General features: G+C 51.9%; 1 protein-coding gene and 1 pseudogene across 1 annotated transcript in view; one reads left to right on the forward strand and one right to left on the reverse strand.

Annotated features, from left to right (window-relative positions):
- Window positions 1-12,205: 12,205 nt before the first annotated feature.
- LOC119089859 (nucleolar GTP-binding protein 2-like) lies at window positions 12,206-14,233 on the reverse strand (annotated as a pseudogene).
- A 2,289-nt stretch (window positions 14,234-16,522) lies between these two features.
- The window catches only part of LOC119090639 (cyclin-dependent kinase 6), a 43,162-nt gene continuing 32,803 nt past the window's right edge, over window positions 16,523-26,881 (forward strand). The window contains exons 1-2 of the mRNA XM_037213482.1: window positions 16,523-16,686; window positions 26,206-26,355. Coding sequence (XP_037069377.1) covers window positions 26,247-26,355 — 109 coding nt within the window. The 5' untranslated portion in view covers window positions 16,523-16,686; window positions 26,206-26,246. The remainder of the gene's footprint in view (window positions 16,687-26,205; window positions 26,356-26,881) is intronic.

Raw genomic sequence — 26,881 nt, forward strand, 5'->3', positions numbered from 1 at the left:
AAGTTTGGCACGGGTGCGCCGCGACGTTCGTGAATAATTTTGAAAAACCTTCGGGCAAATTGACACCCTACCCGAACGCGTGTTAAGCCTAGTTAGTTGGCACCACCCCCACATTGGAAAAGACACGTTTCCAGCTGGCAGCAGATTTATATCAACTGTAGAAAAATATTCCGGACGCACACGACCTGTCGAAAATTGGTAGGCTGATAGAGGGCTAGGCTAATTGGTAGGCTGGACCCATGTCTCTGACAACCCGAACTCTAAGGTGGGCGTGCAAACTTCACAGGATACTTAAGGTTAAAGTTCAAGGTCAACCAGACTGAATCCTTTCAAATGAGCTTACAACTTTTAGAGATATAGGACATGACTCCAGAAGCTGAGAAACTCTACCCTAATGAGAAGATGGACCAAAGCTCAACGTGAACAATAGCCGGCCTTTTGATTACCACGCGCCCGGTGCCGGTTGAATACCCTCCGCTCGGTGAGGGTCAATTTAACCCCACTGAGATCTCAGGAACTAGAATAGGTAAGCATAAAATTCACAGGGTGCGTTGAACAGTACGTAAACTCAATCAGGTCAAAGTATAAGGTTCTTAGGTCACGACCTTCGGGTCAAGTGAGATCAAACAAGGTTCAATTCCAGGTTGGTCTCCAAAGGGCCCCTTGGTCAAAGGTCACATGCCATTTTAGGTCGGTGACCCTGCTTGACCTTTTGAAGGTTATGGTAACCACAGTCATACAAGACTGCTTTGAGTTTTGCATTTGAATACGAGACGAAGATTTCGCTAGGCAGTATGCTCCTAAAAAAAAATGCTGACCTGGGTCATTTTAGGTCAGTGCCCTATTCCGACTTTCAAGAAGTCCATGGAAGGTGTATACGCGATTCCTGTCATCAGTCAATTCTAAATGAGCACCAGAAACTACCCCATACAGCAAACACTAGAATAATAATGCAGGTTGGCTTTGACCTTAGACTGACCTTCATTCCTGGGCTTAGGTCAATTCTGTTCGTTCATTTAATCGTTGTGTTGCCTAAGAAAGTATCTCGGAGGTGCATGGGTCCGTCTAACATTCCGTTGTTGGATCAGATTGAACGATTCCCGAGAAATTGCTTTCGCTGAAACCATGGCCTGACTTTTACCTGCCATAGGTAACCGACCTTACAAGGTAATCTAAACTTTTGGTGCCGACGATCCGCTATTCAATTGTCTACAATTACGCAAATTTGGTGCGGCTACGCCACGCCGTTCGGAAACCATTTCGGAAAAACCTTCGGGGGGTCAATTTGACCCCACCCGAGCACGTGTTAGCGGGAGTGATTCACATTTGTATCTGGTTTTGAACCGAGATAGACATTTTGAAAAGCATTCGTGCGCTCACAGCCGTGCCCTCCTGAAGGCATAAAACCCTCTGATTTCCGACCGAGATGTCCGCGACGTTGTGCAGACTATTTCTTGCATACTTCTTAAAGCCACCCACGCAGGCATGGCGTCACAAAAACGTCACTTAAATACTGCTCCCCGGTTAGCCAAGCGGTGTTCGAAGCCAAGACAAATATTACTATCGATGTGTTCACGTCTAACGTATGTGAGCTCGAATTCTTGAAGCCAACGGCCTTCAACTGGCTCCCAACCAATGTTACGCATTCAGCGCAAGCTTCAAAACACACAACGTGTTGTGCTAGAAGTTGGACAGTGATGCTAGTTATCACGAAAATAAGACTTGTAATTGAATAACTTACGAAAAGCGTCATAGCCGAGCAAGTGAAGAATGATAAAATCATGGATTTATATGTAAGAACACCACGGGAAAGGGGTGGGGGTAAAGAAAGGGGTGGGAAAGGGGTAACACTCCCGCTAACACGCGTCTGCGTTAACCACTGCACATATGGGAAACCAGAGATGCGGGGTTCGATTGCCCGCGGTGCCCGCCCTTCCTGCCAGGGTGAGAGGCAGGCGACGCCATATAGCCTCAGCAGGTGAGTGCGTCTTAAAGCCCCAATGACACGCACACACACGCATGACTCCACGGGAAAGGGTAAAATGCACGCACACAACGATATTTGGATTCTGGAAACGCCGCGGAAATTACCGCGGCGCCTCTCGAGAAGCTGAAGTACTATGAGTCAGCCCGTTCCTTAGGGTGGCAGTTTCGCACGGTCAGTTTGACAGCCTTTCTGGCGCCATACTCACGTTTCGTGACGCAATCAAATAATGATGCATTGAGCATTTTTTTCTGAGTGGCGAAACCATGCTGCCCTGTACTGTGCTGGGCAGACTTTTGCACTAAAAGTACACCGATCGTTTCAAGCGAGCATATTTCAACATACTGAGCCTTGTCTCACTATCTTCAAATGCGAAACGTTCCCTTTAAGCTGAAAATTTCGTGGACTCGTAGAGCTAAAACTGAACATCCTAAGCCTCCTAAGATATTGGCGGGTCATGATGTTACAGGTCTAAGTTCAAGGTCGATAAAGGCGGACCCTTTCAAAACGAATTCAAAATTTTCAGACTTACCAACCGTGAGGCAAAGCACCTGAGAACCCCAAAAGCTACGCTGGACGTACAACAATTTCCGAGATATGCGTCAGAGCCGAAGGTTGGTAAGTGCAGACACGTTCGATTGACAGGGAAATTTATAGACGCAGGTCTCACATCATGAATTGGAAAACCCCCAAAATCTATCCCACACAATCAAATTTCGAGATATCCAGGTCAAACTTCAGGGTCAAATCAGTGTGGACGCATCAACTGAACAAGACATTTATAATTTCATGAGCTTGGCAACGTATTTGATTACCTTTAATATCTTAAGGTGGACTTTTAATCATCCGATATATTTTAGGTTTGTGCTCAAGGTCTACCATGGCGGATTCTTTTAATTGAGCTGAAAATTGGTAGGCTCATGGACCTTGAACCTAAGTGTTAGAAAGCCTCACAAGCTAGGATGAGCATGCAAATCTCTCACATCATCACATCCCTTTTGTGGATGACCGCATTGGTCCTATCAGCCACAGGGGTCTATGCAGCAGCATGGATTCGAACCCGGGGTTCCCTCGTCGAAGTCCGGTGCGGTGATCATGCTATCATCCCCCCCCCCCCCCCCCGGTCGTATTGATATAAATTACGCTGTCACGCTAGTAGCGGATTTAAATCGATCTTATTATCAATCATCCACAACTCTCCCCGATCTGGTTAACATTGGTTAGAATAATGCGACCTGGCGCATGCATCGCAACAAGCGAAAAGCTTGTATATATTATATCTATATATATATATATATATATATATATGTAACATGCATAACATGCAAGGCTTCCCGAAATATTATAGGTCACAGTGGACTATTTCGACTAAGCTGAAAATGTGTAGGCTTTTCATCTTGAGTTGAATATTACAAACGTCAAAACTGTAGTGGCATGCATAATCTCCCACGACATTACGGTCAAAATTTCAGGGTCGTTAAAGAACAAACCGTTTTATTGAGCTCAAGCTTTGTGGACTAATGAACCTTTGCCCAAGCATTTGAAAATCCCAGAAGCTAATATGCCCATATTTAACGTTTTCGAAATGTGAAAGATCAAGACGTCGGGATCACTTCGTTAACACACCCCCCCTTGACTCTGCGGGAAAATAATTGGCTTTGTAGTTTAAACACGACAGGCGTCGACAAATGTTAATCAATCCGCGATACCCACCACCACATGAAGAGTCTGTCCCTCCTTTGTATAAAAGCGTTCAGTGACACCGAGCACCAAACTGTGGTCGTCCACTAAGTTTTTGGGGATTTCAAGATACCTAGGTGCAAGTTCCATCGGCTACAGATTTTCAGTCAAATCGTGTGATCTGACCACAAACCCTAATTCTTACCTCAGACAATTTGAAAAATATTCACATGACCACATCAGCAGTTCGGGTTTCCAAATATCCAAGCCGGCCGCCTCTGTACGTTCATAAAATTTTAGCTCAGTTGGAAGCCAAACTTGACCTAGCATGCCTCAGAACGTTTTCTATGACCATCCTAAATTTCCTTTTTTATGCTCAGATTAGCCCTCTATAGCTCTCAAATTTCCAGCTCAATTCGAAAGCCCCCGCACTAATTGACCCTGAAGTTTTGGCCCGCAATATCTCGGAAATTCGCGCATGTTCACCTCAGCTTTTGAGATTTTCCAATGCTCGAGCATAGGTCTGAGTCTGTAAATTTTCAGATTGATGAGAAATTCTGCATTTATCGACGTTGAGCTTTGAAATATAATGTCTTGGATATTGGTTTATTGTCGCATGACTCTTTCAGGTGATCAAGTGGTTACCTCATGGTTTTGAGACTGCAAATTTTGAGCTCAATCAACAGGGTCTGCTTTGGTCGACCTTAAACTTTGGCTTCTATTTTGAAGTTTTGTGTATTTACCTTAATCTTTGAAGTTTTTGAGTATCTGGGCTAAGCCCTATGGATCTGTAAATTTTTCAGCTCAATCGGAAATGGCCCGCTCCGACGGACCTTGAGCTTTGGTCCAAAACGCCCTAGAAAAGTTTTGTATGTTCACCTTAGCCTTCAGGTTCGCAAATGTTGGAGTCCATGGTCTGTGAGTCTGCAAATTTTACGCTTGATCAAAGAGATCCAGCTCTCATCAATCTTCAACTTTGCCCTGCATCTCGTCAAGTCCGGTATGTGCACTTGAATTTTGGGGTTTTGGGATACATCGGCCAAGTTGTGTCAGTCATCCATTTTTCAGCTAGATCGTGATGAGCAGGAGATTCGATCTACAGTTCGCTTTAATTCTGCTGCTATCTAATAACCCTATAGAGTGTGAAGCTAAAGCTTTTGACGTCGCGATGAATGAGCGGGGCATGCCATTCACAGATCTGAAAGTCAACTGAGAGCTGAATAGCGGTGAGAGCACAAGGAAACGTATTAACACAAACCATGCATCTGCCTTGATGGTCAGATCCTGTTTCAATTGTCTAGGCTGACCCAAGGGATTGATGCCATCACACTAACAAACACATGTCCGTGGTTGGCCAATGCCATAGCCCCGAACTGAGGCGATAGGGCGCGATCATCTAAGCAACACCTCAACGAAATTCATGCACTCAAGCAACGGTGATAGGCGTGGCTCACTTGAGTTTTCCAAAGTGAATTCCCGTGTCGGTCGTCGTGAACTTCTTTGTGAAAACGCCGGCCTGCTTGAACCACTTGTCGAATATTGGACAGCGCAATCTGAGACCACCGGACGTTGAACCTTGACTGGCGCAAAACCGACAGAACTTCTGAAATTGGGTTTCCAAGGTCGCCATGGCCTTCAAGAACCGAATTAATATAGATCACAAACCTGAAATTTAATCAAGAACGCGCAATCAACTCAGGGAAAATTTGACCAGACGGCCTGCGTGCACTACAGATTTTGAGCTACTTGTCGGGGAAATCATTCGGCCAACAAACAACTCTGGCTGTGCTAATGGCGAACCGGACTACCGGAATTTCTGGGAGCGCGCGGTGACCGGCGCGCCGCCACTGGCACGACTGCGCTGCTGGTCCAGCCGAGAGTAGTAGTATGGGGTCCCGCCGTCAGTCAGCTGCTCAGACACGGTTTATTACCGCACATCAAAAGGAGGAGAAAGGACAAATTTTGCGCCAGATCTTACGCATCCCTGATGCAGATCTATGTTCAATAAGTTTCAAACGCGAATAGAAGTTCCCCCGAAATGCAGAAGTAAAGTTATTGTCACGAAGTTATCACGAAGTCAGCTGGATGAATGTCTTGCTTTGTCACATTTTGCCTGTGACTGACATTTCACCCTGTCACGTCCTTACAGATATTTTAATGCCCAAAACGAGGCCGACAAATGCGAATTTATCTGAAGTGATTTCGCTTGCCGCAGAGTAACCGTGCAAGTTGCAACAGCTAGACTAGCAGCAGGTCGACTAGATTGGATATCAAATTCCTAAAATGACGGTAGAATGCAGCTCCATGCCTACTTTTAAACACCTTGACCACATGATTCCAGATGAAGCTCAAACTTTGTCGCAATATTGTCCATAAAAGAGTAATGCTGTCAAAAAATAATGCCACTTTTTCAATTAATGGTGCCACGTACTTCTCTGAGTTTTAACTAAGCGTGACTGCGTTGTACGTCACGGGTGATATCGTTCGACAAAAGTTAGTGAAAAGGCACTTCACAGGCGTCGCCTCTTTACGAGGCCGTTAGCTGCAATGCGTGCAACGCCCCGCAAAAAGAGCGTGCATTGCCGCGCAGAAATACCGATTGTCGTGGCTGAAGTCCAACTTCGGTACAGCGCTCAAGTCATATTGACGGCATTCATGATGCGGCGAAACGCGTAGCGGTAGGTTCGCCTTCCAGAAGAAGTGTTCTCATATGGCTCGTCAACGAGGTCATTGGCTTCATGGTGTCAGTCTGGCCACAGGGCAGCCGACAGTTGTGTAGTCGCATGACACGGTAAAGGTCATTTCGTGCTATTTGGATAAGGGACCGAGGCAAACTGGATCAGCTGAAGATTTATGACGTCATGGAATGATACGTTAGGAGTGATAACAGTTACCTACGCTCAGCGCGGAATCAGATCAAAGTAATGCCCCCAGACAATTTCGTTTTCTGTATGGATTCTCATTTTGTAACTGAAATGAACCCACAATGCGAAGCATCGATGCCGCGCTAAAATAACATGAAGCAACTCCTCAATTCAAGACATAACATCGAGGTTGCGGCTACAAGTTGCCAGTTGCAGCCTCCATTGTGACGTCACTGTGAGGAGTGATAAAAATCGTCTTTGTGTTATGATCAACTATTTCAATATTGTGTGTGTGTTGGGGGGGGGGGGGGGTACGAACATTGGGTGGCCCAACTTAACATTAGGGGGGAGGGGGGGGAGGGCAGGGCTCTCACAACAAACAAAAAACCGACACCCGTGAGTCCATGCATACTGAGAAGCACCGTTATGGAATACAAAGATGGATTATGCCCTCATGTCGTATCAATTCAATCATGTCGTGTCAATACCGCAATGTCCTGTCAATGTCGTCAAATGTCAATACCAGCATGTCATGTCACTACCGAAATGTCGGGTCAATACCGAAATGTCGTGTCAATGCCGTCATGTCGTGTCAATACCGTCATGTCCTGTTAATGCCGTCAAGTGTCAATGCCAGCATAAAGTGTCACTACCGAAATGTCGTGTCAATACCGTCATGCCGTGTCAATGCCGTCAAGCGTCAATACCAGCATGTCGTGTCACTACCGAAGTGTCGTGTCAATACCATCATGTCGTGTCAATGCTGTCATGTCGTGTCAGTACCGTTATGTCGTATCAATGCCGTCAAGTGTCAATACCAGCATGTCGTGTCAGTATCGAGATGTCGTGTCAATACCGAGATGTCGTGTCAATACCGTCATGTTGTGTCAGTGCCGTCATGTCGTGTCAATACCAACATGTCGTGTCAATACCGGCATGTTGTGTCAATACCGTCATGCCGTGTCAATACCGTCATGCCGTGTCAATGCAGTCATGTTGTGTCGATACCGGCATATCGTGTCAGTACCATCATGTGTATCCTCCGTCATGCCGTGTCAATACCGCCATAGAACACAAACATGTTTTTGTTGCCCCCGGTACCAACGACCTTCGCATATTTTTTTTTGTCACAAGGGCCATCATATGGCGGAAGTGAGCAGCAGCGATGCCGACAGGAGTCAGCAAGTGCCGTCGATCGTAACAGGGGTGGGGGTGCTGACGACCAACGAATATAGTTGTGGTACCTCGCAAGCATCCGCTGATTCCATGAATGCGTCTGCTTTGAACTCTGCTGGAGTTTAAGTGCATTGGGGCAACACAACCACTGCCATCATGCCAAGCACCGTTTTCAGCATCACTTTTCAACATGGGCATCACTTCATATACTTCGGGGGGGGGGGGGGTTAAGCCCTCCAATTGCGACTGTATTGTAGCCCTCCAATGATTGCAGATCGAAATGGGTCAACACTTAATATGGATATGGCCAACTCATGCTTGCCTGAAATTGTTAAGCATTCAGTCAGGATAGATTAGTGACGCCAATTTTGTCCACAGTTCTGTGCATGAGCGGCAGCAAATTTTCACAAAAACCCAGACACCAAACGTTGCAATCTCCATAGGCGGCGCGACGTCGGTCCCGTGGCTAACACCAAGTCGTCGCCACCAGTGGACGAAAATGGTGACGCATCTGAAAGTACTTTTGAGTATTTAAGGACATCAAATTTTAAGTTTACAAGGTCTCCAAACGCACATTTCACCCTGCGATATTGTATTGATAACAAGAACGAATTGGCATTTACACCATCGCGAAGTGGTGCCGAAATCATCTGATGGTGGAACTGGAAGAGTAAAGGTAGAATCTCTGTTTACGTGTTGCTGTTATCGTTAAGCTATCCAGAGGACGACCTGGGCGCTGTAAAAAAAATACACCTGGTCTAGTCTTTTAAATATACGAATAAATTTTGAAAGTCATGCGGAATCATTATTTCACGACGGTGGTTCTCGCGCACATGTCATCCGCCTGGTATCACTCATTCGGTTTTACGGAAACTGCAACCCAGGCCACCGCTGTCGTTGCTTCCGAAATTGCGGGCGCACAGGTTCAAACCTTTTGATGTAATTTGTTTCATCAATTATTTCCGCAGACTGAACATTACCAGACAAACATGGGACGATCTTGTTGGTTTTTTAACTCATTTCGACAAGCTCTTTTCAACACTTACGAGACATTTTTTTTAGGCAAGGGATCCCTGAGTAGAACACTAAGGGGCACGCTATAGTTCCCGGTCAAGGGGCGTTCCGTCCAACCACGCGGTATCTTCCGACTGCTATTCTGGAGACACGGGGCGGGATCCCCTTGGTCGATCCGGAGGGCCCTTAGAGGGATATTTCATATCATGTCCAGCGTTCCAAAATTCATCCAGTAGGGTGTGCAGAATCTAAATATGAATTCATGTTACCGGAATCATGGCTCTCCCGCGACTCGCACACAATTCGTTGGCGCTCATCCGTTGCCTTTCGACCCCGAACCCAGACATGACCTGCCCAGACCATTTGTCAAGCCTGAGGCGCTTAGAAACTGGGTTAACAGCCGCCCGGTTCGATGCCGATTGGCCAATTTCGAACAAGGGGGGGGGGGGGGGCAATAGGCAGTGAGCCGAAAGCCGGGTGTAATAGCATGAAAAATGTCGACATCCATGCCACCCCGGTAGCCGAATATTGGAACAATGTGTTGATTCCCTCCCTGGCCAGTGGAGGCCTCCTGACCAGCACAGACCGCAGTGGACCACGGATCGACGTAGGAACCCTCATGGACGCAACATCCCCGATCGCCGCAGGTGATCCAAAAATTGGCAAATAAACCCCAGTTCGTCTTCACGGGCCGACGCTGGAATTGGGTTGGAGGGTCCTCCGTTCGGTGCTGGGGGCCGTGACTAGCACAGGATCCCTCCATTGCCCCAATGGGAACGATCATCATAAGCCCCTCGTGTTTCCTTTCATTTTCAGGAGGCCACAACCAACATAAGAAACCCTCTGTTCGTCCATGGTGAACAAATCTTCCCCTGACCGACTCGAGGCCCTTCGTGGATACAGAATACCCTGTTAGGCACTATGGGCCCCTGACCGATACAGGAGCCTCGCACTGTTACAGGGGCCCCGACCAATGTAAATCGCGGGCCCAGTCGAGCCGCTGCTTGGGAAATGGGCCCCATAGTTCAGACCGACACGGAGCCATCTGTTCGGTGTTGGTGATATCTGGCCGAAACAGAGGAGTGCTCTGTCTCAGTGGTTTCCAAACGGTGCAAAAGACCCTCTCACTGGCATTTCAGATCACGGTCCTACGGGCGGCGGTCCTTAATGTGACCTATAGCCAGACCTTCTGGCCGTTCAGTTTCCCAATGGGGCACCTGATCTTTGGTCTGGAGGAACCCCTCGGCCCCTCTTCGGGCTCCTTTAAGCTTCTGGCCGACTCGGGTGTCTGGAGGGTGTCTGAACGTCGCATAGACCCATAGGGTCATAGGGTCATAGGGTCCGCGATCGGCGCAAAAGACGCTCTCACTGTCATTTGAGGGCCCGTACCCGTAGACCGGGGCCCTTGAATGAGACTTCAACCAACCCTTCGTGCCCTTAAGTTCTCCAATCGGGCCCTTCATCGTCGTTTCCGGTGGGCCCTCCAGGCCCCTCGAACACTGCCCCTTGCCGGCAAGGTGGTCCTCGCCAACACAGGGCCCCCTATCAAGAGCTGTAGGGCTCTGCTATACGCTGGGGTCCCGACCAATGTGAATCGCTGGCTTCGGCCTTGTCCCTGTTTGGGAAATGGGCCCTCAGGCGCATGCCGAGACGGACCCGACTATGCGTTGTTGGCATTTGACCCATATATAAACCCTTGTCGATTCAGAGGGCCCCTAATCAGCGCGCAGAGTCCTCTAGTGGGGGTTAGAATGTACGATCCTACGGACCGGGTCCCTGAATGCGGCCTCCGGTTTGCCTATCGGGCCCTCAAAGTTGGGTCTCGAACGGGAACCTCAAAATGCGCGTCATATTGTACCCTCAACTTGGGCCCTGGAAACGGGTCCTCAACTCGGGCCCGGAAGCAAGGCCCTTAATCCTTGGTCCCGAGAGACCCGAAGGGCCCCCGAACTAACTCGGGACTAACCCAACTGAAGGATCAACTCGGGACTTACCCCTCGGGGGTTACTCCAAAAACCTGAGGGGGGGGGGGAGGAGACGATTCCTCACGCCACCTTGCCTGTGCTACTGACTGGTATACTAGGCAGTAGGTGCCTAGAACCATCACTATTAGTATGCTAATTTTGCACCAAATACTATCCTTTAGGTACCTGTTTGTATTGTGTCAACTCCTTCATATGTTAAGCCAGCCTGCAAACATTTAACGAGGCGTTCAAATGATAACACCTGGATTGGGATTAAGGACAATGTACTGCAATATGCGGCAGCATTTGAAATTACCGATTGGCCCCTAAACGTCATATCGTGTTGTCACATTCTCAGATTTTCACAGGAGGCAGCTCACATTAACTTGAAATGGGAAGCCATTGCTGCGCAGGTAAACAATTTCGAATCAATGAAATGCGTTTTTTTGGAACAACGAGAACGCAAATTTAAATGGTCGGAATCTGGATAGAAATCATGTTTGTTGGTTATGTTAGGTCCATATTTTCGGCTGCGCCCCAACCAATTAAAAAAAACGGCACCCCTTACCTATCGAGCAATAAGTTTGCATTAGTTACGTCGCGAGTTTGGACAGGTCCAAGTGTCACACTCGTTTCAATTTCAGGATATTAATTTATGCACAGAATAGGACCTAATTTCTGTCCGGGTCGCATCGCTGTTGCATGCCGATCAGCTAAAGGGCGTTGCGACAACCGTGTGGTGGCGTTATTGGTACCGCAGCAAATTTTCCCGTATTCGTGGCCCATTAACATTTATTTAGGCACCTGCCTAAAAGATCCCTTCAATAGAATCTTACACTTATTTGGGTCTAGCAGCATGCTATCACCATCGCTCTCTTTTCAAGGCACACGACATAACAAGTCACCATCAATCCATCGCACCCAAAAAAATATAAAAAACGGAATCAGGAGGCTCGCTTCCTTTTCTTCTGCTGATTTCGCTTTCCTGGTACCACGCTCGAAGCCTTTGGCTTCGATCTGTTCTTGTTCTTGACGTTAACAACGTCCATAAAAATTGGATCCTATCTTTTGCTTTTCTTTTCCCGTTCCTCTTTCCGCCTCTGCTTGGCTGTTTTCTTGTCAGCAGACTTCTCTGCGCCATCGTCCCTCGTCCTCGGCGAGTTTCCTCTATGTGCCCGACTTCCGCTTGCTCCTGGTGCCGGCGTGGCCGGCTGCGGCTCCACCTGCAGCGGCTCGCTCTCGTCCTCGCTCTCGGACTCGTGCCGGCTCGTCGTCCGACACGTACAGATCCTCGTCCTGCTGCAGCGGCTGGTCGTCGTCGCCCCTCGAACTCCAGGTCCGTGTGCACGCGAACTGAGGTCCTGGCTGACGGCGTGCACCGGCTGCGCCTGGGGCTCCTCGCCGTCCGCCGCCTGCGCCTCCCCACTGTGCGCCGGCCTGCTCAGCCTGCGCCTGCGCACTGCTGCCGCCTGCTCCGCCCGCGGGTCGGCCGCGCCCGCCTCGCGAGCCGTGCCGCAGCCGGGCGGCGGCACGAAGTACGGGACCCGGCCGCGCTGGAAGTCGTTCAGGATCTGCTTGGAGACGGTGTTGACGTCCGGGCCCCGCCCTTGAGCAGCTTGCCGGTGCGCTTGGCGATGCGCTCCAGGAAGTCTTCACAGTCGGTCCAGTCGGCCACGCCGTACGTGCGCCGCATAATACTCGGGCCGCACGCGCTCCAGCACGGCCGGGATGTAGTCCTTCGGGCTGCTGATGAGCTCGACACGCACCACGCCCTTCAGCAACCTTCTCGGTGTCCGTCTCACCGGACGGGTACACAACGCCGGGACAGTCGATCAAGTAGATACGCCTTCATCAGCGCGATTACTGCCACACCTTGGTCTTCGCCGGCGATCGGCGCTACCTTACACACCTTCCTTCGTCTTGATGGTGTTGATGATGGAGCTCTTGCCCACGTTGGGGTAGCCGATGAAGCCGACGCTGATCTGCTTCTTGTGCAGAGTGCAGCTTGCTGAACTGGCGCAGCAGGTTTGATGAGCGGCGCCCTTGCCGAACGAGTTGGTCAGCGACGCGTGGAAGGCCAATGGTCGGGTACTCCTGGCTCAGCATCGCCACCCACTTCTGCGTCACCCAAGTCGGCACAAGGTCCACCTTGTCAGCACGAAGATGAGATGCTTGTGCGCTTTGTCCTTCTTCAGGTACTTCTCCCACGTAGGGTGACCGCGTGCCCATCCGGGTCGCGGGCGTCCAGCACCTGCACCACCCACAATCCGACGAATCGATCACCTTGTACAGCTCGTTCCAGATGCGCTTGCTCTGTCCGGCGGCCCCATGACCCAGTCGCAGCTGGCCCTCGCGCACGTCAGGCGCCTCGCGCACGAGGTCGCGGTCCTTCTCGGGCGCGTACCGGTCCTGCTTGCCGACACGCCGCTCGGCGTAGCTGGCCAGGTCGCTGGTGGTGATCTTGGGCCGCTTGCCGCGTCCGTTTGGGTCCAAAAACACACTGTCCAAAGCTCTACCGTCTCCAGCAGGTGGACGCGTTGCGTCTTGGCGCGCTCACCGAGCAGCGTGACGGGCAGCTTGTTTTGCTTCATCACCACCTGTACGGGTCCTTGACGGCCGCGCCCAGCTCCTCCTGGAACTTCTGCAGCGCCGCCCTGGGAGATGACCTTCGTGTTACCGAACCATCGCTGGTTCGGCTCGACGCGCGCCAACCGTGCCCGGCGTCAGCTTCGACTGGAACGGGCATCGGTCGCAGTATCTTGCCGTGGCTTGTCCCGTTTGGCCTTCTGGTTGCGGTACATCTGCAGGCGCTTGATGGTGGCGCGGTCGCGCGCGAACGGCGCGGCCCCGCAAGGTCCACCTTGGCCGACGCCCCGGTCCGGGTTCATGCTGTGCCCGGCCGGGTTGAACCCACTGGGCTTCGAGCTGATGCGCGCTTGCGCACGCTTTTTTGTCTTCGCATGGCGCCGACAGCTGCAACAAAACCGACGAGCTGACGAGGTGGTTGTGGTCGGTATGGGAACGACATATGCTGTATCTAACGAGCACAGACATTGGCGTTGGACAACACAGACAGACAACTAGCACAACATATTGCCCATAGCCCTGCTAGTTTCACATGAGTGAACCAATGCACTAGAAGTTAACAGGTAGGTCCCAGAAGTCCCCTCAAATACAGGAAAGCTGGCATTTGTGCTTTAAAGACCTCTGCTCTAACCGAAATTGGGTTATCATTTTCACCTTCCTGTCTTGCTTATGCTCTGATTCAATGCATTAGGGCATTCATGAACAGTAGCATTACACACAGATGCAAGAGATGGACAGGAGAGCTGGGATGGACCACCCTAACATTACCTGGGGTAAAATTAAATTTTGAGATCCAATTATCAGACCCCCAACTGATTTTCCCAATTGGCCTGCGTCATTGGGGCTTCATGACGCACTCAGCTGCTGGGCTACATGGCGTCGCCTGCCTCTCACCCCGGCAGGAAGGCTGCGGGGAATCAAACTCCGCACCTCTGGATTCCCAGACATGCAGGGTTGACAGACATGTTAACCACTGCACTACCAGTACCCTGTATTTCTATTCCCAATTAGAACTTGGCTCAGAGAGCAGCATGCTCTCAGTTTTGAGCATCTGTGCCCCTTCTGGATAGGCTTGGCTGCATAGCTTCTGGCACCACTGTCAATTGTTAGACCACTCTGATAGACACCAGTAGGTAACCCCATATAGCATATGTGGCTAAATGCAACACCATAAGACCCCAGAAAAAGAGATCAGTGGTAACTGAAGCACATGGCCCATGCAGCTGATATCATGATCTATCACACAATTCACAGTCAGCAGCAAATAACTCCAACAAACAACTGATGCTTGTCTTAAGCTACCCAGTCCCTTATCCTTTTAATGCTTAATGGTGATAGCAATAGCATATGCATAACAGAAAGAATGAATAATGGATCTCATGGGAGCATATGATGACAGGCTCCAGGAACTCACTTTGCATATTCAGACCACATTCTTATCTCCAAATTTGTGTCAGATCAATCACCCTGCCCAATTTAGCACCCTTTAATTGGTTCAAAAAGGTGCAACTTTTGATCCACTTTAATGCAATGCATTGCTTCATATTGTAATTGTGATGTTATCCATGCACTGCAGATAATTATCACATAATATTGTATGGCAAGAATTCAGCCTGCAGAATGCTGTCATTAAAACCAAATTTAATAGCTATAAAAATACCATTTACTTTGCCAGATTGAAGCCAGTATGAATATAATACTTATGATAATAGGCTGCAGCACCCCATTTCCCATTTAAAACCACAGCAGAGTGCTGACAATACATGCACTACCCTAACCATCAAGAGTCTTCCTTCCATTTCAACATGCATTCTTTTCACTTGATCTGTGATGCACTGAGTTACTCTTGCTGTAGCAATTTTTCTTGTGCACTGAAATTCTATATCATTTAACATGTTGATACAATTTAATTCAGATGTTCACTAACAGCCCAGTCTGCAAATAAATCTGTTCAGTACCAGATACACACAAACAGCATGGATGCAATGAAAAATGAGTCTGTATGCAATAAACTCAGGCCAGAGTCACTGGCACTGAACTTTTAAAATTATTCTTGCTTGAAAAATATTTTCAAGAAATTTTGGGTGCAACTATCTTGACAACATCATAATTCCCTGAGGCACTGACTCTCATGTGATGATATTGGTGGCAGACATGTGCCTGACTCTGAGCTTCTGCATTCACTGCATGTATGCACTGAAGTTGCTCATAGAATATTCATTGAAATACTGGACACATTCTGCACATCATGTCTATATCAGTCAGGGTATGTGCCAGACAGTACCATGTACCAGTAGCAAAATCAGGCCAGACTGAATTGCATTGTGTTGGATCTATTTCTGAGAAAAATGTTTTGAGTGTTTCTGAAGAAATTACTTCACCACCACCAACATTGTTTTTGAGTTACCACATTTATGAAGCATGTGCGATTAAATTTTTGCCACGATATCGCTGCTGCGTTGGCTATCCTCAACATAACGTGAACATGTTGGCGTTCCAGACAGGGTTCAGGTCTAGACCACCAAAGCCATGGCGGGACCTCCTCCAGAAGCACCCACCGAGTTCTCAAATCTTAACAGCGACAGCCTCAAAAACGTACCTTATGGATAATACAAGCTGGAACTATGCGCGATTGAGTTCCTGAAATCTCCTCCACTTCCTCGCCGAATGCCAACTCGCCTACCGATAAGGTCAGTACTTCCTGATCACATGGTCTGCTCATGCACGCCATGCACGTAAACGCCGCAAGTAAAGCATGTATGGCAAAGCACTTATTGCTACCAAATTTAGCCTGACCAGGGAAAATTCATCCTTGTTTGTTGCAGTTTTATGTTCCATTTGCTTACTTGCGGCATGCTCGTGCAGAAATGACATTTCAACGGACCTTTTTTAGAAACTTAGTTATATTGATGTTAAAAGAATAAATTTCATCTCGGAAGACTAAAGGCCTCGTAGAAGCGGCACTTTATTCACCACTATTAGGCTGTGAGCGATTGCCACTTGATAACTACGATTCCAAAAAATGGAAACGCCGGACACATACGAAACTGGCTCTTCCTGCCTTATTTGAATGCATTTAACTCAACTAAGTACTTTTCAAAACTTAAATGCATCGACACAGCAGGGATAACCAGTGTCAACAGGATACCTTTTCCCGGACAAAGTGGTGCCCTCTAACGTGAAGAAAATTGCCTGAAGCTGTTGGGTGCTACCAAATGCCGCCAATCAGCTGCACGGTTGTGGACGTAGAGGAATTTCATTCATTGGCGAGTGTTGGAGGGAGGGTGCCGCTCCGTCTTCGCGCGTGGACAAATGGGATAGCGTTGGTTCGCAAGCAGAACACGTGGAGCAGACGTTTCGAGCATCGATACTTTCGCGCTCTTTCGACTTCCGGCGCATACTCTGGTCAGGCCTTGAGGTGAGAACTCTGCGACCTACAGAATGTTTATGCTTAGATACTAAGGACCGAGTCGAGTACATGTACAAAAAATATACTTATGTATTTAGACATGCGTGCGCTGTGCATCCACGTCATTGCGATATTAGAGAGTGTCTGTGCATGCGGTTTAAACTTGTCACGTTTGTATTCAATGTAAAATCTTTGTCAATAATCAGGGGACTCATACTAAAATCATGGTTGGATCCTTTTGTAGCCAAGGCCAAATAAAAAGGAAGTAGAGCTTGCTGGCAAATAGCCATACAAATATCCTGAGGGACAGGATGGCCAGATATAGATTGGAAAGGAGAGGCTTTAAGCCTCAGAAAGGTGCAAGGCTTGTGTCCTTGGAGATTGTGTTGGTGTTTGAGAAACATCCACCCCTTTTGGAGGCCTGTTTGATGCTTTACACTTGATGAGTACCACTGGACTGGGCAGATGCAATGCACTTATGATCACCTCTTTGATAGATTGCACCATAACAGGTTTTAGTGCAGGATGAGTGTGGTGTGTTGAGCTCTCCACTTTTGACTGTGTGATATTTATACCAGTTTTTAGAGATGGTTTCCTGGTTTTAACAAACTCATGTGTGCTACCAATTGTACTATATGAAAGATGGTAATGCACACCCATTTGTCATATAGTTACTCAGTGGCCATTTATTAAAAAATATCATTGGTTTGTAAGTATTGCTTCTTTTTGTGATATATTTGGATTTTACGCACCTTTTGCATTCACCGCTTCTGCATCTTATTATCATTTTGTAACTATTTACATTGGTCCTGTGTTTTATGCTGTGATAAGGTATTCATATTACTTAATTGTTGTTTGACATTTCCTGCATCATTCAAATTGCCTGTTTTTCCAACCAGCATGTTTTTATTGGCAAAGACATCCCTAACTGCAGTACATTTAGTTTTGTGTGGTAATTTATGCTTTTGTTGGCATGCAGACTGGTTAAAGCTTATTGGATATATGAGGTTTTTATATGGTCTGCCTTGCAGGGTATTTGTGGACTCAAAATTGGTCTTACCATCTTGCTTATAGCACTACTAACTATCTACATGTCATCCATGGTATTGATGCTGTATAGACCTTTCCTGCATGTTGCACTTGGTCCTGGTGGACTGCTGAACATCTGTGAAGTGGGTGCCAGCGCGACAGTGTCGACACGGAGGGATGACGCTGCACTACAGCAGCCTTTAGATGTGACAGAGACCGATCGCGATCACGTGCTATGCTCGGCTTTAGGACTTGCATGGGGATATTCCCCACGTCAGTATTCATTGTAAGACCCGGAAAATCGATTGGCGTACTAGCCGCCCATGGAGTGGTTCGTCCTGCACTTCGTCACGTGGTGTGCACCCTGCGACCCCTGGCGTCCTCGGGAGTAAGGCTGTACTCGCCCAGGCGCCGGTGCGCGTACTGTGTCAGCCGGGGTCAGACGGCTGCCGTCTCCGGCACCGGCACCGGCCAAAGTCGGGGCCACGGGCACCGACCTGCGCTGTGGCAGCGCCGGACGTGCTGACGACGCGTCTGAGCCCTGGTTCACCCCGTGCCGTGCCGTCCCGGACGGCGCCGCCGCCGCCGCCGCCGCCGCCGCGCGCCACCGCCTGGAATCCCGTCTCGGCCGCTGCCGGCCTTGTAAATGCAGCTGCCCGCGCCGCCAGCCGACGTGTTGCCATGCAACGGGAGCCTGCCGGCGCCGGCCGCGCGACCCGCCGCCACGCGGCGCCCGCCGGCGCCGTGGGTCACGAACCGACGCCGGCGACAGAGCGGGCTCTCGAAACAGCTGCCCGCGCCGCCAGCCGGCGTGTTGCCATGCAGCGGGAGCCTGCCGGCGCCGGCCGCGCGACCCGCCGCCACGCGGCGCCCGCCGGCGCCGTGGGTCACGAACCGACGCCGGCGACAGAGCGGACTCTCGAAACCGCTCTCTTGAGTGTTTGGTCGGAACGCTGTGGTGGGCTCAGCGATGGTCGGATGGTAGAGCCGCCCACCATTTGACCGCTCTGAATGTCCTCAGGGCTCCGACTTTGACAGCATGACCCGTTACAAAGTCTTGGTGTAGCGCCTAGGGGCACTCGTGCACCAACGCCGTGTTATGCTTCCGATCTGCTTACTCCCACGCCTACGCGCTACGCTGCCTCCCACATTTACGCTGCGGTTCTGGCTTCGCTTCCATTGGTGCTTCACAGAGACCTTGACAGTCCCACGCCCCAACGCTCCTGGGAACACAGGCAACGTGGGAGGTCACTGGGGTTGCATTGTGAGACAGTTTGTCTGTGTCTCGCACGAGGTCTTGTCCTCAGCGATATTCGTACTCTACCCGATCGCTGTGGCGGCTGGCGCTGGGTGGTCTGGGTAAACCTTCCACGGCTGAAGTGGCGGAACCATACCGCGCTCCTTTGATCCGACGTTGTGTTCTCACCAAATGCTGGTCTGGCGTTTTGAGCCCCATTGCTGTCGACAAGACGTGATGACTGCGCTCCAGCACACAGACGAAACCAGACTGAGCTGTGTTGTGCTCGAATTTTTGGAGCCTGCGATAGGTCGGCAAAGGCATATTCAGGTGATTGTAGCCAGGTGGGGCCACCGAGAAATTTTCAATTGTGTGGGCTATTCGAAGCATGTCGGCATAAGAGGAACTGTCCTTGCAGGAAGTCCGCGGAGGAATGCCGTCGCTGTTTTGCGACATGTGCAAATAGAGCAGTCAAGAACTGAGCCTCTGGTAATCTCTAGAAATATTGTGTATCGTAGCCTTAGTATTAAGCACATGTCCCGCAACCCTTTCCATCGCGACGCTGCGATATTCCGCGCGTATACTGTCTCTCCATTGTTGTTAATACGGGTTCTGCAGGAGCCCAATACCATAGTGGTGTACCGGTTCTGCGGTATAGTTCGCTCTGTCCGACACTGGCCCCAGCGTGAAGAGACCAAGCGATGCTGTCTCAGCCACATGCACATCATGGATAACGGTTAAAATAACATGCCAAGTAAATATTGAGTGGTTTTGAAAATGCTTGTGTTTTTTGGCACCTCCAAATTCCAGTGTTCTCGCATATTCTAGTAATGATTTTGGCTATCCGCCGAGTTCTAGCATGCCAATCGGGTTATTCCCACCTCAAGTGAGGGGAGGGAAACGCTTTAAAAATAAACATTTTCTAGTCTTCGGTAAAATCTAAGCATTTTTAGGTAGGAAATTTCGTGTAGCGCTGAGCACTGCTCACAAAGTAAAATACGATGGTTGTTTGAAAATTCAGAATTTTTTACTTTGTCCCCAAAGTCATTGCTACCCTCTCTTCCTCCCCCCCCCCCCCCCCCCCCACCATTGTACCACGAGTGAAATGCGCAAAATATTATCGGCTGGCGCTGCGTTACAACTGCCACTACTGTTAGCTTTCCCCACTCCGCTGCGTCAAATGTGCGGGCTCCTTTTAACTATGGGCGCAAGAAATTGGATTCGCCATGACCTTGCCTGCTTTTGCTCGCGATGGATTCCTCTGGTCGTTCTTACAGGCAGTAATGCTATGCTGGGAACGTGGGCGAACTGTAAACCGCTTTGAGTCCCATAATATTATCCTTTGCCGGCTGTCATCTCTGCGTTAGCCGCCGTGACAAGTGAGGGGAGGATAGCGCACAGGCACGTCGCCGGGTATGTGGTCGAGCACTGTGAGACACGGGCGCTCTCGGCGAGCCTGTGTGGTGCTCCAGGCGCTGGCTTGTGCTCCGTCTCGCCGGCCACCAGGGTAGCGGCTTTTGCTCCGCGGGACTCTGCGGTACAGGCATTCCCATCCCTGTCGACCGGAATAGTGACCAGTGGGCTGTTGAGCAGCCCACTGGCTCGCAGCAGCTGACAGTTGACCGAGCGCGGTCACAAAAGCTGGGGGCGGCGACGTAGCGCGGTTGGGGAGCTGGGGAGGGTGCGCTCTCCCAGTCTCCGTCTCCTGATCCTGGTCTGGGCTCCCTGTCGATCCTGATCTCCCCTCCGTACCACTGCCAGGCGGTCCACCTGAGCTGGTGACTGGGCGAGGGCGGTTCTGATCTCAGCGGTGGTGGTGTTTAGTGAAGCAAGGACGATGCTCGGCCGCCGGGAGCGTTGCCGGGGGAGGCTGGTCCTGCCCGTCCGGCAGCGGAGCCGGCGCCGAGACGCTCCGGACCGCGAGCCGTGCCGCCGACCGGGCCGAGCGGGGCGCGGCCGGGCGCCAGTGCCGCCGCGCCGGTGCCGTGCCCACCTGCAGCCATCACGGCGGCCGTGCAGCGGCGCCGGCGCAGTCTAGCATGACCCAGTGCGGCATTCCGATCAGTTCATCGGCGCGGACGTGCCGGCTGGCGGGCGGCATTCCAGCGTCTGCCGGCCGGCACTGACCGACCTCGGCCCAGCGTCTGCCGGCCGGCACTGACCGACCCCGACCCCGGCCGGCCTCGCCCGCCTCCCGGCTCAGCGTCTGCCGGCCGGTGCTGACCGACCCCGGCCGGCCGCGCCTGTCCGGCCCAGCGTCTGCCGGTCGGTGCTGGCCGACCCCGGCCCAGCGTCTGCCGGCCGGCACTGACCGACCCCGGCCGGCCGCGCCCGCCGCCCGGCTCAACGGCCGCCGGTCAGACACGCTGGTGCTGCGCTCCACAGATAGATGATGAGCCGGCGGTGCTGCGCTGATCTACCAGGTGGTGCTGAGCTGAAGGAGCACTAACCTCGGAGGGATGCTGCGCTGTGGAACGCTGGTGCGGATCTAGGAGGGAGGGCGGAGGGGGGGGGGGGGGACTGGCGGGCCAGGCTGTGACACGGCATTTCTGCATCCGGCGCTGCATGTTGACTTTCGCTGGCAGCTCTTGCAGAGATGCTGGAGGTACTTGGTGGGCTCGATTCGGGCAGAGCGTAATGGCTTGCGCCCGTTTTTCGACGCAAGAATTCGACGTTACCTTTGCATTTTCAAAGTCCCCTTTTCGTGGCTGATAGTGCATCTATATTCGTAACAGCCTGGTGTGATGGCCTCAATGTCTCGAAGCATATACTACACTTTGGTCAAACCTTTATTCACGATATCATTAATTCAGGAATTATACGGCGCGTTTATATATCAATCTGTGGTCTTTTGGTCCGTAATTTGATTCAGTTCACACACCGTGAGAATGTAGACCAGAACATTCTCCGGAAATTAGCATGCGGACGGTTCACCGTCATGCCCACGTGCTTATGTAATAAGCAGCCATCAGCTAACTCCTATCTCTTTTTGCCCTACGTTTTTCCGTCACAATCGTCTCGGGATTCAGTTTTAACCACTCAATACCCGTTTTTTGGATCTCGTTAAACTTAACGGTTAGGTATTCATAAGTATGAAAATTACATATCTAGTGGTGAAAAGGAGCTGAAAGTGTGGCAATCATTTCGTGCGTAGGCCGCCCAGCTTGATTCCTTGGTTATGCCGTCCTCTAAACTTTCAATCGTCTTTGTTTTATTTTCTGACATCCTTTTTTTCTTCCCATCTCGGGACCACAATGAAAAGAGCCGGAAATCCACCGCGCATTCGTGCGGTCATGTCTGCCGGCTGCTGCGTCTGCCGGGTCTGCCGTATCGCGCCGAACCTGACGACAGTAAACATTTACCATGTCGCCGGACGAACAAGCCGGCGCTGAAGTTGGTGGACATCCGGAAAGTTCCACCAATGTCTCGATCTGGTCGTAGGTCATGGGCCACAGGGTCGCCGTAGGTCACGATGGTGCCAAGGCCTCGCGACACGACCCGAAGCGAGACTTTCTAGAATAGCGAAAAAAGCGTTTAGGGTCAGAAGCATAGTTTCTCAAAATGAATTGGGGGCTAGGCGGTGAAAAAGTGAACAAACGTGCTCCCAATATAGCCGACAAACGAGCTTACCGACGGACTTGACTCATTTTCTTCTTAAAGTTAGGGGCGTCCTAGTCGGGGGGGGGGGGGGGGGACACAACTCATGACTCCCAATCTTCTACTGAACAGGAAACTAAACCCTGGTTTAGGTGTGAAAATTTGGGCGGAGGGTGTCGCGTCTAATTCATTTCATGCAACATCATATACCTACTTTTCATTCTATGACATATCCGGGGTGTAACTGGATCCCTAACGAACAGCAAAGGCACAGCCATGGGCACGGAGTCGACACCGACCACGCGACAAGCGCTGTCGTACCGCCGGCTGTCGTCTTCGCTTAGCCGTCGCCTGTCAGCGACCTGAAAATCGCTCCGGTCGAGGTCGAGGTCGAGGTAGAGATGGAGGTCGAGGTGGTGCGTAGGGTCGCCTGTGTCGGACCGGTCTGCAGGCCTGACACTGGGGCAGGTCCGCTCCGGGACGGATGTGTGGGGCGGCCGACCTCACGCTGGGCTGCTGGGGTCTGGCTAGACGACGGTGCTGCTTCGGCAGGGGCGCTGTTGCTGCCGGAGCTCACAGACCAGCTGTCGTCTGCGCACACACCACACGCGTCCAGCAGCTGCTGGGCGGCGCCCCCGGCTGCTGGCCGGCGCGCGGTGGCAGCTGGTCGTGTCACGGCACGAATGTCACCCGGTGTGAAGCAGGTGTGACCCTTGACACCGGTTCATCGATGCTGACGAGCACACGGGGTTGATCCCATCTGACCTCCAGCGGTGATCTATCTGTAATGACAAGTGAAATTACAGCTACGCCATTCGTTTGTAAATGCTGAATGAGGGTCATTCGTCCTCTAATACACGTTTCGTTGTCTCGGACAAACTGTGACTCGTCGAAATGTCGCCGGGATTGAGGTTGAGTCCGAGAGTCCGCGAGTCTGAGGCTGACTGAGGCTGCGAGACGAGGGCGAACGTTGTAAGAGGATGAGAAGCTCGTGAAACAGTGGCCGCCTGGAGTGCTGCTGTGAACTGGTCCTGCGCTGCATCGTGTTGCGGAGGGTAGGCGTAAGAACAAACGCACGGAAACTTTGTTGCACCGCGCAATGTGATCGAGACGTGAATGAAATATCCGCTGATTACGGACAGCTGGAAAATGCAACATTCGCAATTTCCGCTCAACTATCGTCTAATTACGATCTCCGTTCCTGCTATCAAATGTCACACCATCTTGTGTGCTGAAGCCGCGGCGTGACTGGACGCCTGGGGGGGGGAGGGGGGGACGTCGGCGAGAACTTCCCGGTAACCCAGAACTGTGGGAAGGCCGCTGGCGTCGCGTACTCACGCCGGCCGCGTGTTTTCTTTTCCGGCTTTTTAACACGTGCGTCCGTAAGAACTGCGCTCCGCCCGCGGAGAACGGCACGTCGCCGGCTCTGTGAGAAAGCCGACCAAGGCCCGTCGCAGGAACGTTAATTAGTGGATTGGGTGGTCGCGATCGCGATCTCTGCTACTCGATATCACGTAAATATCTTCTTTTTATCCAGTTTGACAGCATATTATTTGGCGGTTGATTTTTGGGCTGTCGTGCGATCTACCTGGTGACCGCCTCACTGGTGACACCGGGTCATCCCGCCGAAGGGGGGGGGGGGGCGAGAAAGGTGCACCCGGAGCATGACCAGTCTGGGACTGGCGAATGCTCCAGGCGACAGCTCTGGCATACGGGCTAGTCTGTGTTCCGCTCACTGCACCGTCACCGTTCTTTGGACGTCAGGTTCTGCACACTGTTGCCCACCTCGCTGTGGGGTCTATTTGCCTATATTTTGCGACAGGCATGTCTAGGTGGGCGTTGAAGGATGTAACCCACCCAGAAGCTCGGGCTTAAACATAAACAACCTTGATTTCTTTCAATTATTTAGCATTAAACGGTATTTAACAAAGGTTTGGACGAACTTCCGATTACGGAGATGTGGTCACAGTCCCGCCGTGTCGTATCTGGAGGTGGACGGGGCAAGCTGAGGTTTTGTTTGACGTCGTTTCTGATCATGCAACGCCAGTGTTCCAGATATTAACACTCGCCAGGATATTGGGAGTGGGGGGGGGGGGGGGGGGGATGCATTCCTAAGGTTTTTGAGGATGCCTCTCCGTCACGCTACGCAATTGCGCCCACATTTTCAGCAGCCCATGATACATGCATCGGGCGTGTTTTTTTTACACCAAAAACGTCTTCCTAGTTTGTCTAGTTCCGGAGCAGCATCAGTTGAAGAACACTGCGCGGCGATCTACGACCTGCGCGGGCGGGCGGGCGGTTACCGACGGTGCCGCATAGCACGCGGCGGGGCGACATTGCCCCTGAACGGAGTCATGTATCAGAAATGTGCGGCCAAAACACGGAGGAATATACACCGCTGTACTCGGTTGAGCAAGGAACGCGCCTGTCCAGATGTGCTGTCGCCGCAAGACATGGTCTCCTAGGTAGTGATGTCAAGCTGAAAAGGCCATTTTTGGAAAATTCGACCTCTGGCCCGCCATGATCAGGCCAATTATTGACATTATGACTTAAAAACTAGCACCAGTCACGACATCTTGCTAATACCGACCCACCGGTGTTCCTGCTGAGCTTGACCTTCACTAGTTTGAGAACGCCAGGGGGTCGCAGCCCCCCCCCCCCCTTATCAGTCCGCGTTACGAAGAACGGCGGATCAGGGCGAGTGCCACTTTATCCCGGGATGGGAGTAACGCCTTCCTCCTCTGCTTTCCCTTGCTGCCGCAGTCCCTGCTTGGTGGATGCATCTGACCTGTGTTTGGTTCTGTGGTTGGATGCGTGGGCGTTTGAGTACCGGACTAAAAGGGGAGAAGTCGGCTTACTCCCGGTTTTCTATGCACTCGGCCGGCAGGGACGGCTTGGCCAGAGCAAGGCATTTGCGCATATATCAGCTAGCACGCTATTCCAGTACCTCCTGCGCTGATACGTAACGGTCGACTGGCTTGAAACCGATGATATCGCCGTCCACTGTTGATGTCATCAACACATACAGGCTCATATAACCTTCAGCCAGCTATTTTAAAGCTCAACGTTTGCTGCACCTCTCACTACCACACCACCCATGGCCGTGTGTTCAGAAATAGTCTGTGGAAACGGGCCGACTGCGGCGACATTCTATTTCCGTTTATACAGCCTGGCCCGAAAATAATCGCCGGCGTCAGCAGGTCGCGGCCGGGGCGTCGGCGCAGCCTTTGTGGCGCCCTCCCGGCCCGGCCCGAGGGGTGCGATGATGAACCCCAGGGTCCTTGAACCGCTCTTTTTCCCGGCTGGCCCTGGACAAAGGCGGCGGCCGGCCGGGTGGCCGGCGCGGGCCGACTGGCCGCGCCCTGCTCGGGCGCCCTCTCGCCTGCCGGAGAGCCCAGACGGCCGGCCGGCGGCGCAGCTGGTCAGCGCCCTCCCCCCCCCCTCCCCCTCCATCTTCCCGCCGGATGTGTCGGCCCCGCGCCCGCGGTGGTCACGTGGTGCCAGCTCAGGGGGCTCCCCGGCGCCGGCCGCGCGCCACGTGACCGCCGCCGCTCTCACGCATGGTCACCGGTGTCGTGCGTGCGGCGGCGCGCGTCCAGAGTCCACCGGGAGTCCGTACGGCCGGAGTCGGCCGGCCCGCCTGACGCGGCCGCCGTCCGTTCCAGGAGTCAGCATGTCCTAGCGCCGGCGGACGGCTCCAGCAGCGATGGCCGGCCGAGAGCGGAGCACCGACCCGGCGGCCGGCTTCGTCTGTCCCGGCACAGAGTTCCTGCGCCAGGCCACCAACTACGAGGAGATCGGCATGATCGGAAACGGTGGGTCGCTGTTGACGCGTCTGTTTGTTGTTCCACGAGTCGGCGGCCGCAAGTGTTTCTCATCGGCGGCGGCACGACCGAGTGCCAGCGCCAGCGCTTGGGAGTATACAGTAGAGCAGCCAGCCACGTGACGTAGAGAGCGAACGCATGACGAAAATGGTGGGGCGTTGCTGTCACGGAGTACTGCGGTGAGAAACGCCCGCGATGCATGCACTGTTGTCGGCGGCAATGCGGGATGGAGTGAACGGCGCAGCCGCCTGCCACGCTCGGGCGGAGTCGAGGTAGCCGACAGCCGCGTGGGGGGCCGCAGCTGTCTTGCGGCGGCTCCGCTGATGAACAGATGATGTCAAATGATGATCGGTGAATGACGTCACAGGCGGCATTCCGCGGTGCAATAGCGCCCCGGCCGCCGGAAGACCGGTTGTGGCTGGCGCTCCACGCCGGCGGCTCTGCTCGCATGCGCACCTCTTCTCTGTAACTTTGACCGAGCGCTTTTCTAGGAGGGCTTTCGAATACAGGTTCTTGG

Source organism: Pollicipes pollicipes, unplaced genomic scaffold (genome assembly GCF_011947565.3).
Source record: "Pollicipes pollicipes isolate AB1234 unplaced genomic scaffold, Ppol_2.1 Scaffold_3087;HRSCAF=3621_pilon_pilon_pilon, whole genome shotgun sequence".
Lineage (NCBI taxonomy): Eukaryota > Metazoa > Arthropoda > Thecostraca > Pollicipedomorpha > Pollicipedidae > Pollicipes > Pollicipes pollicipes.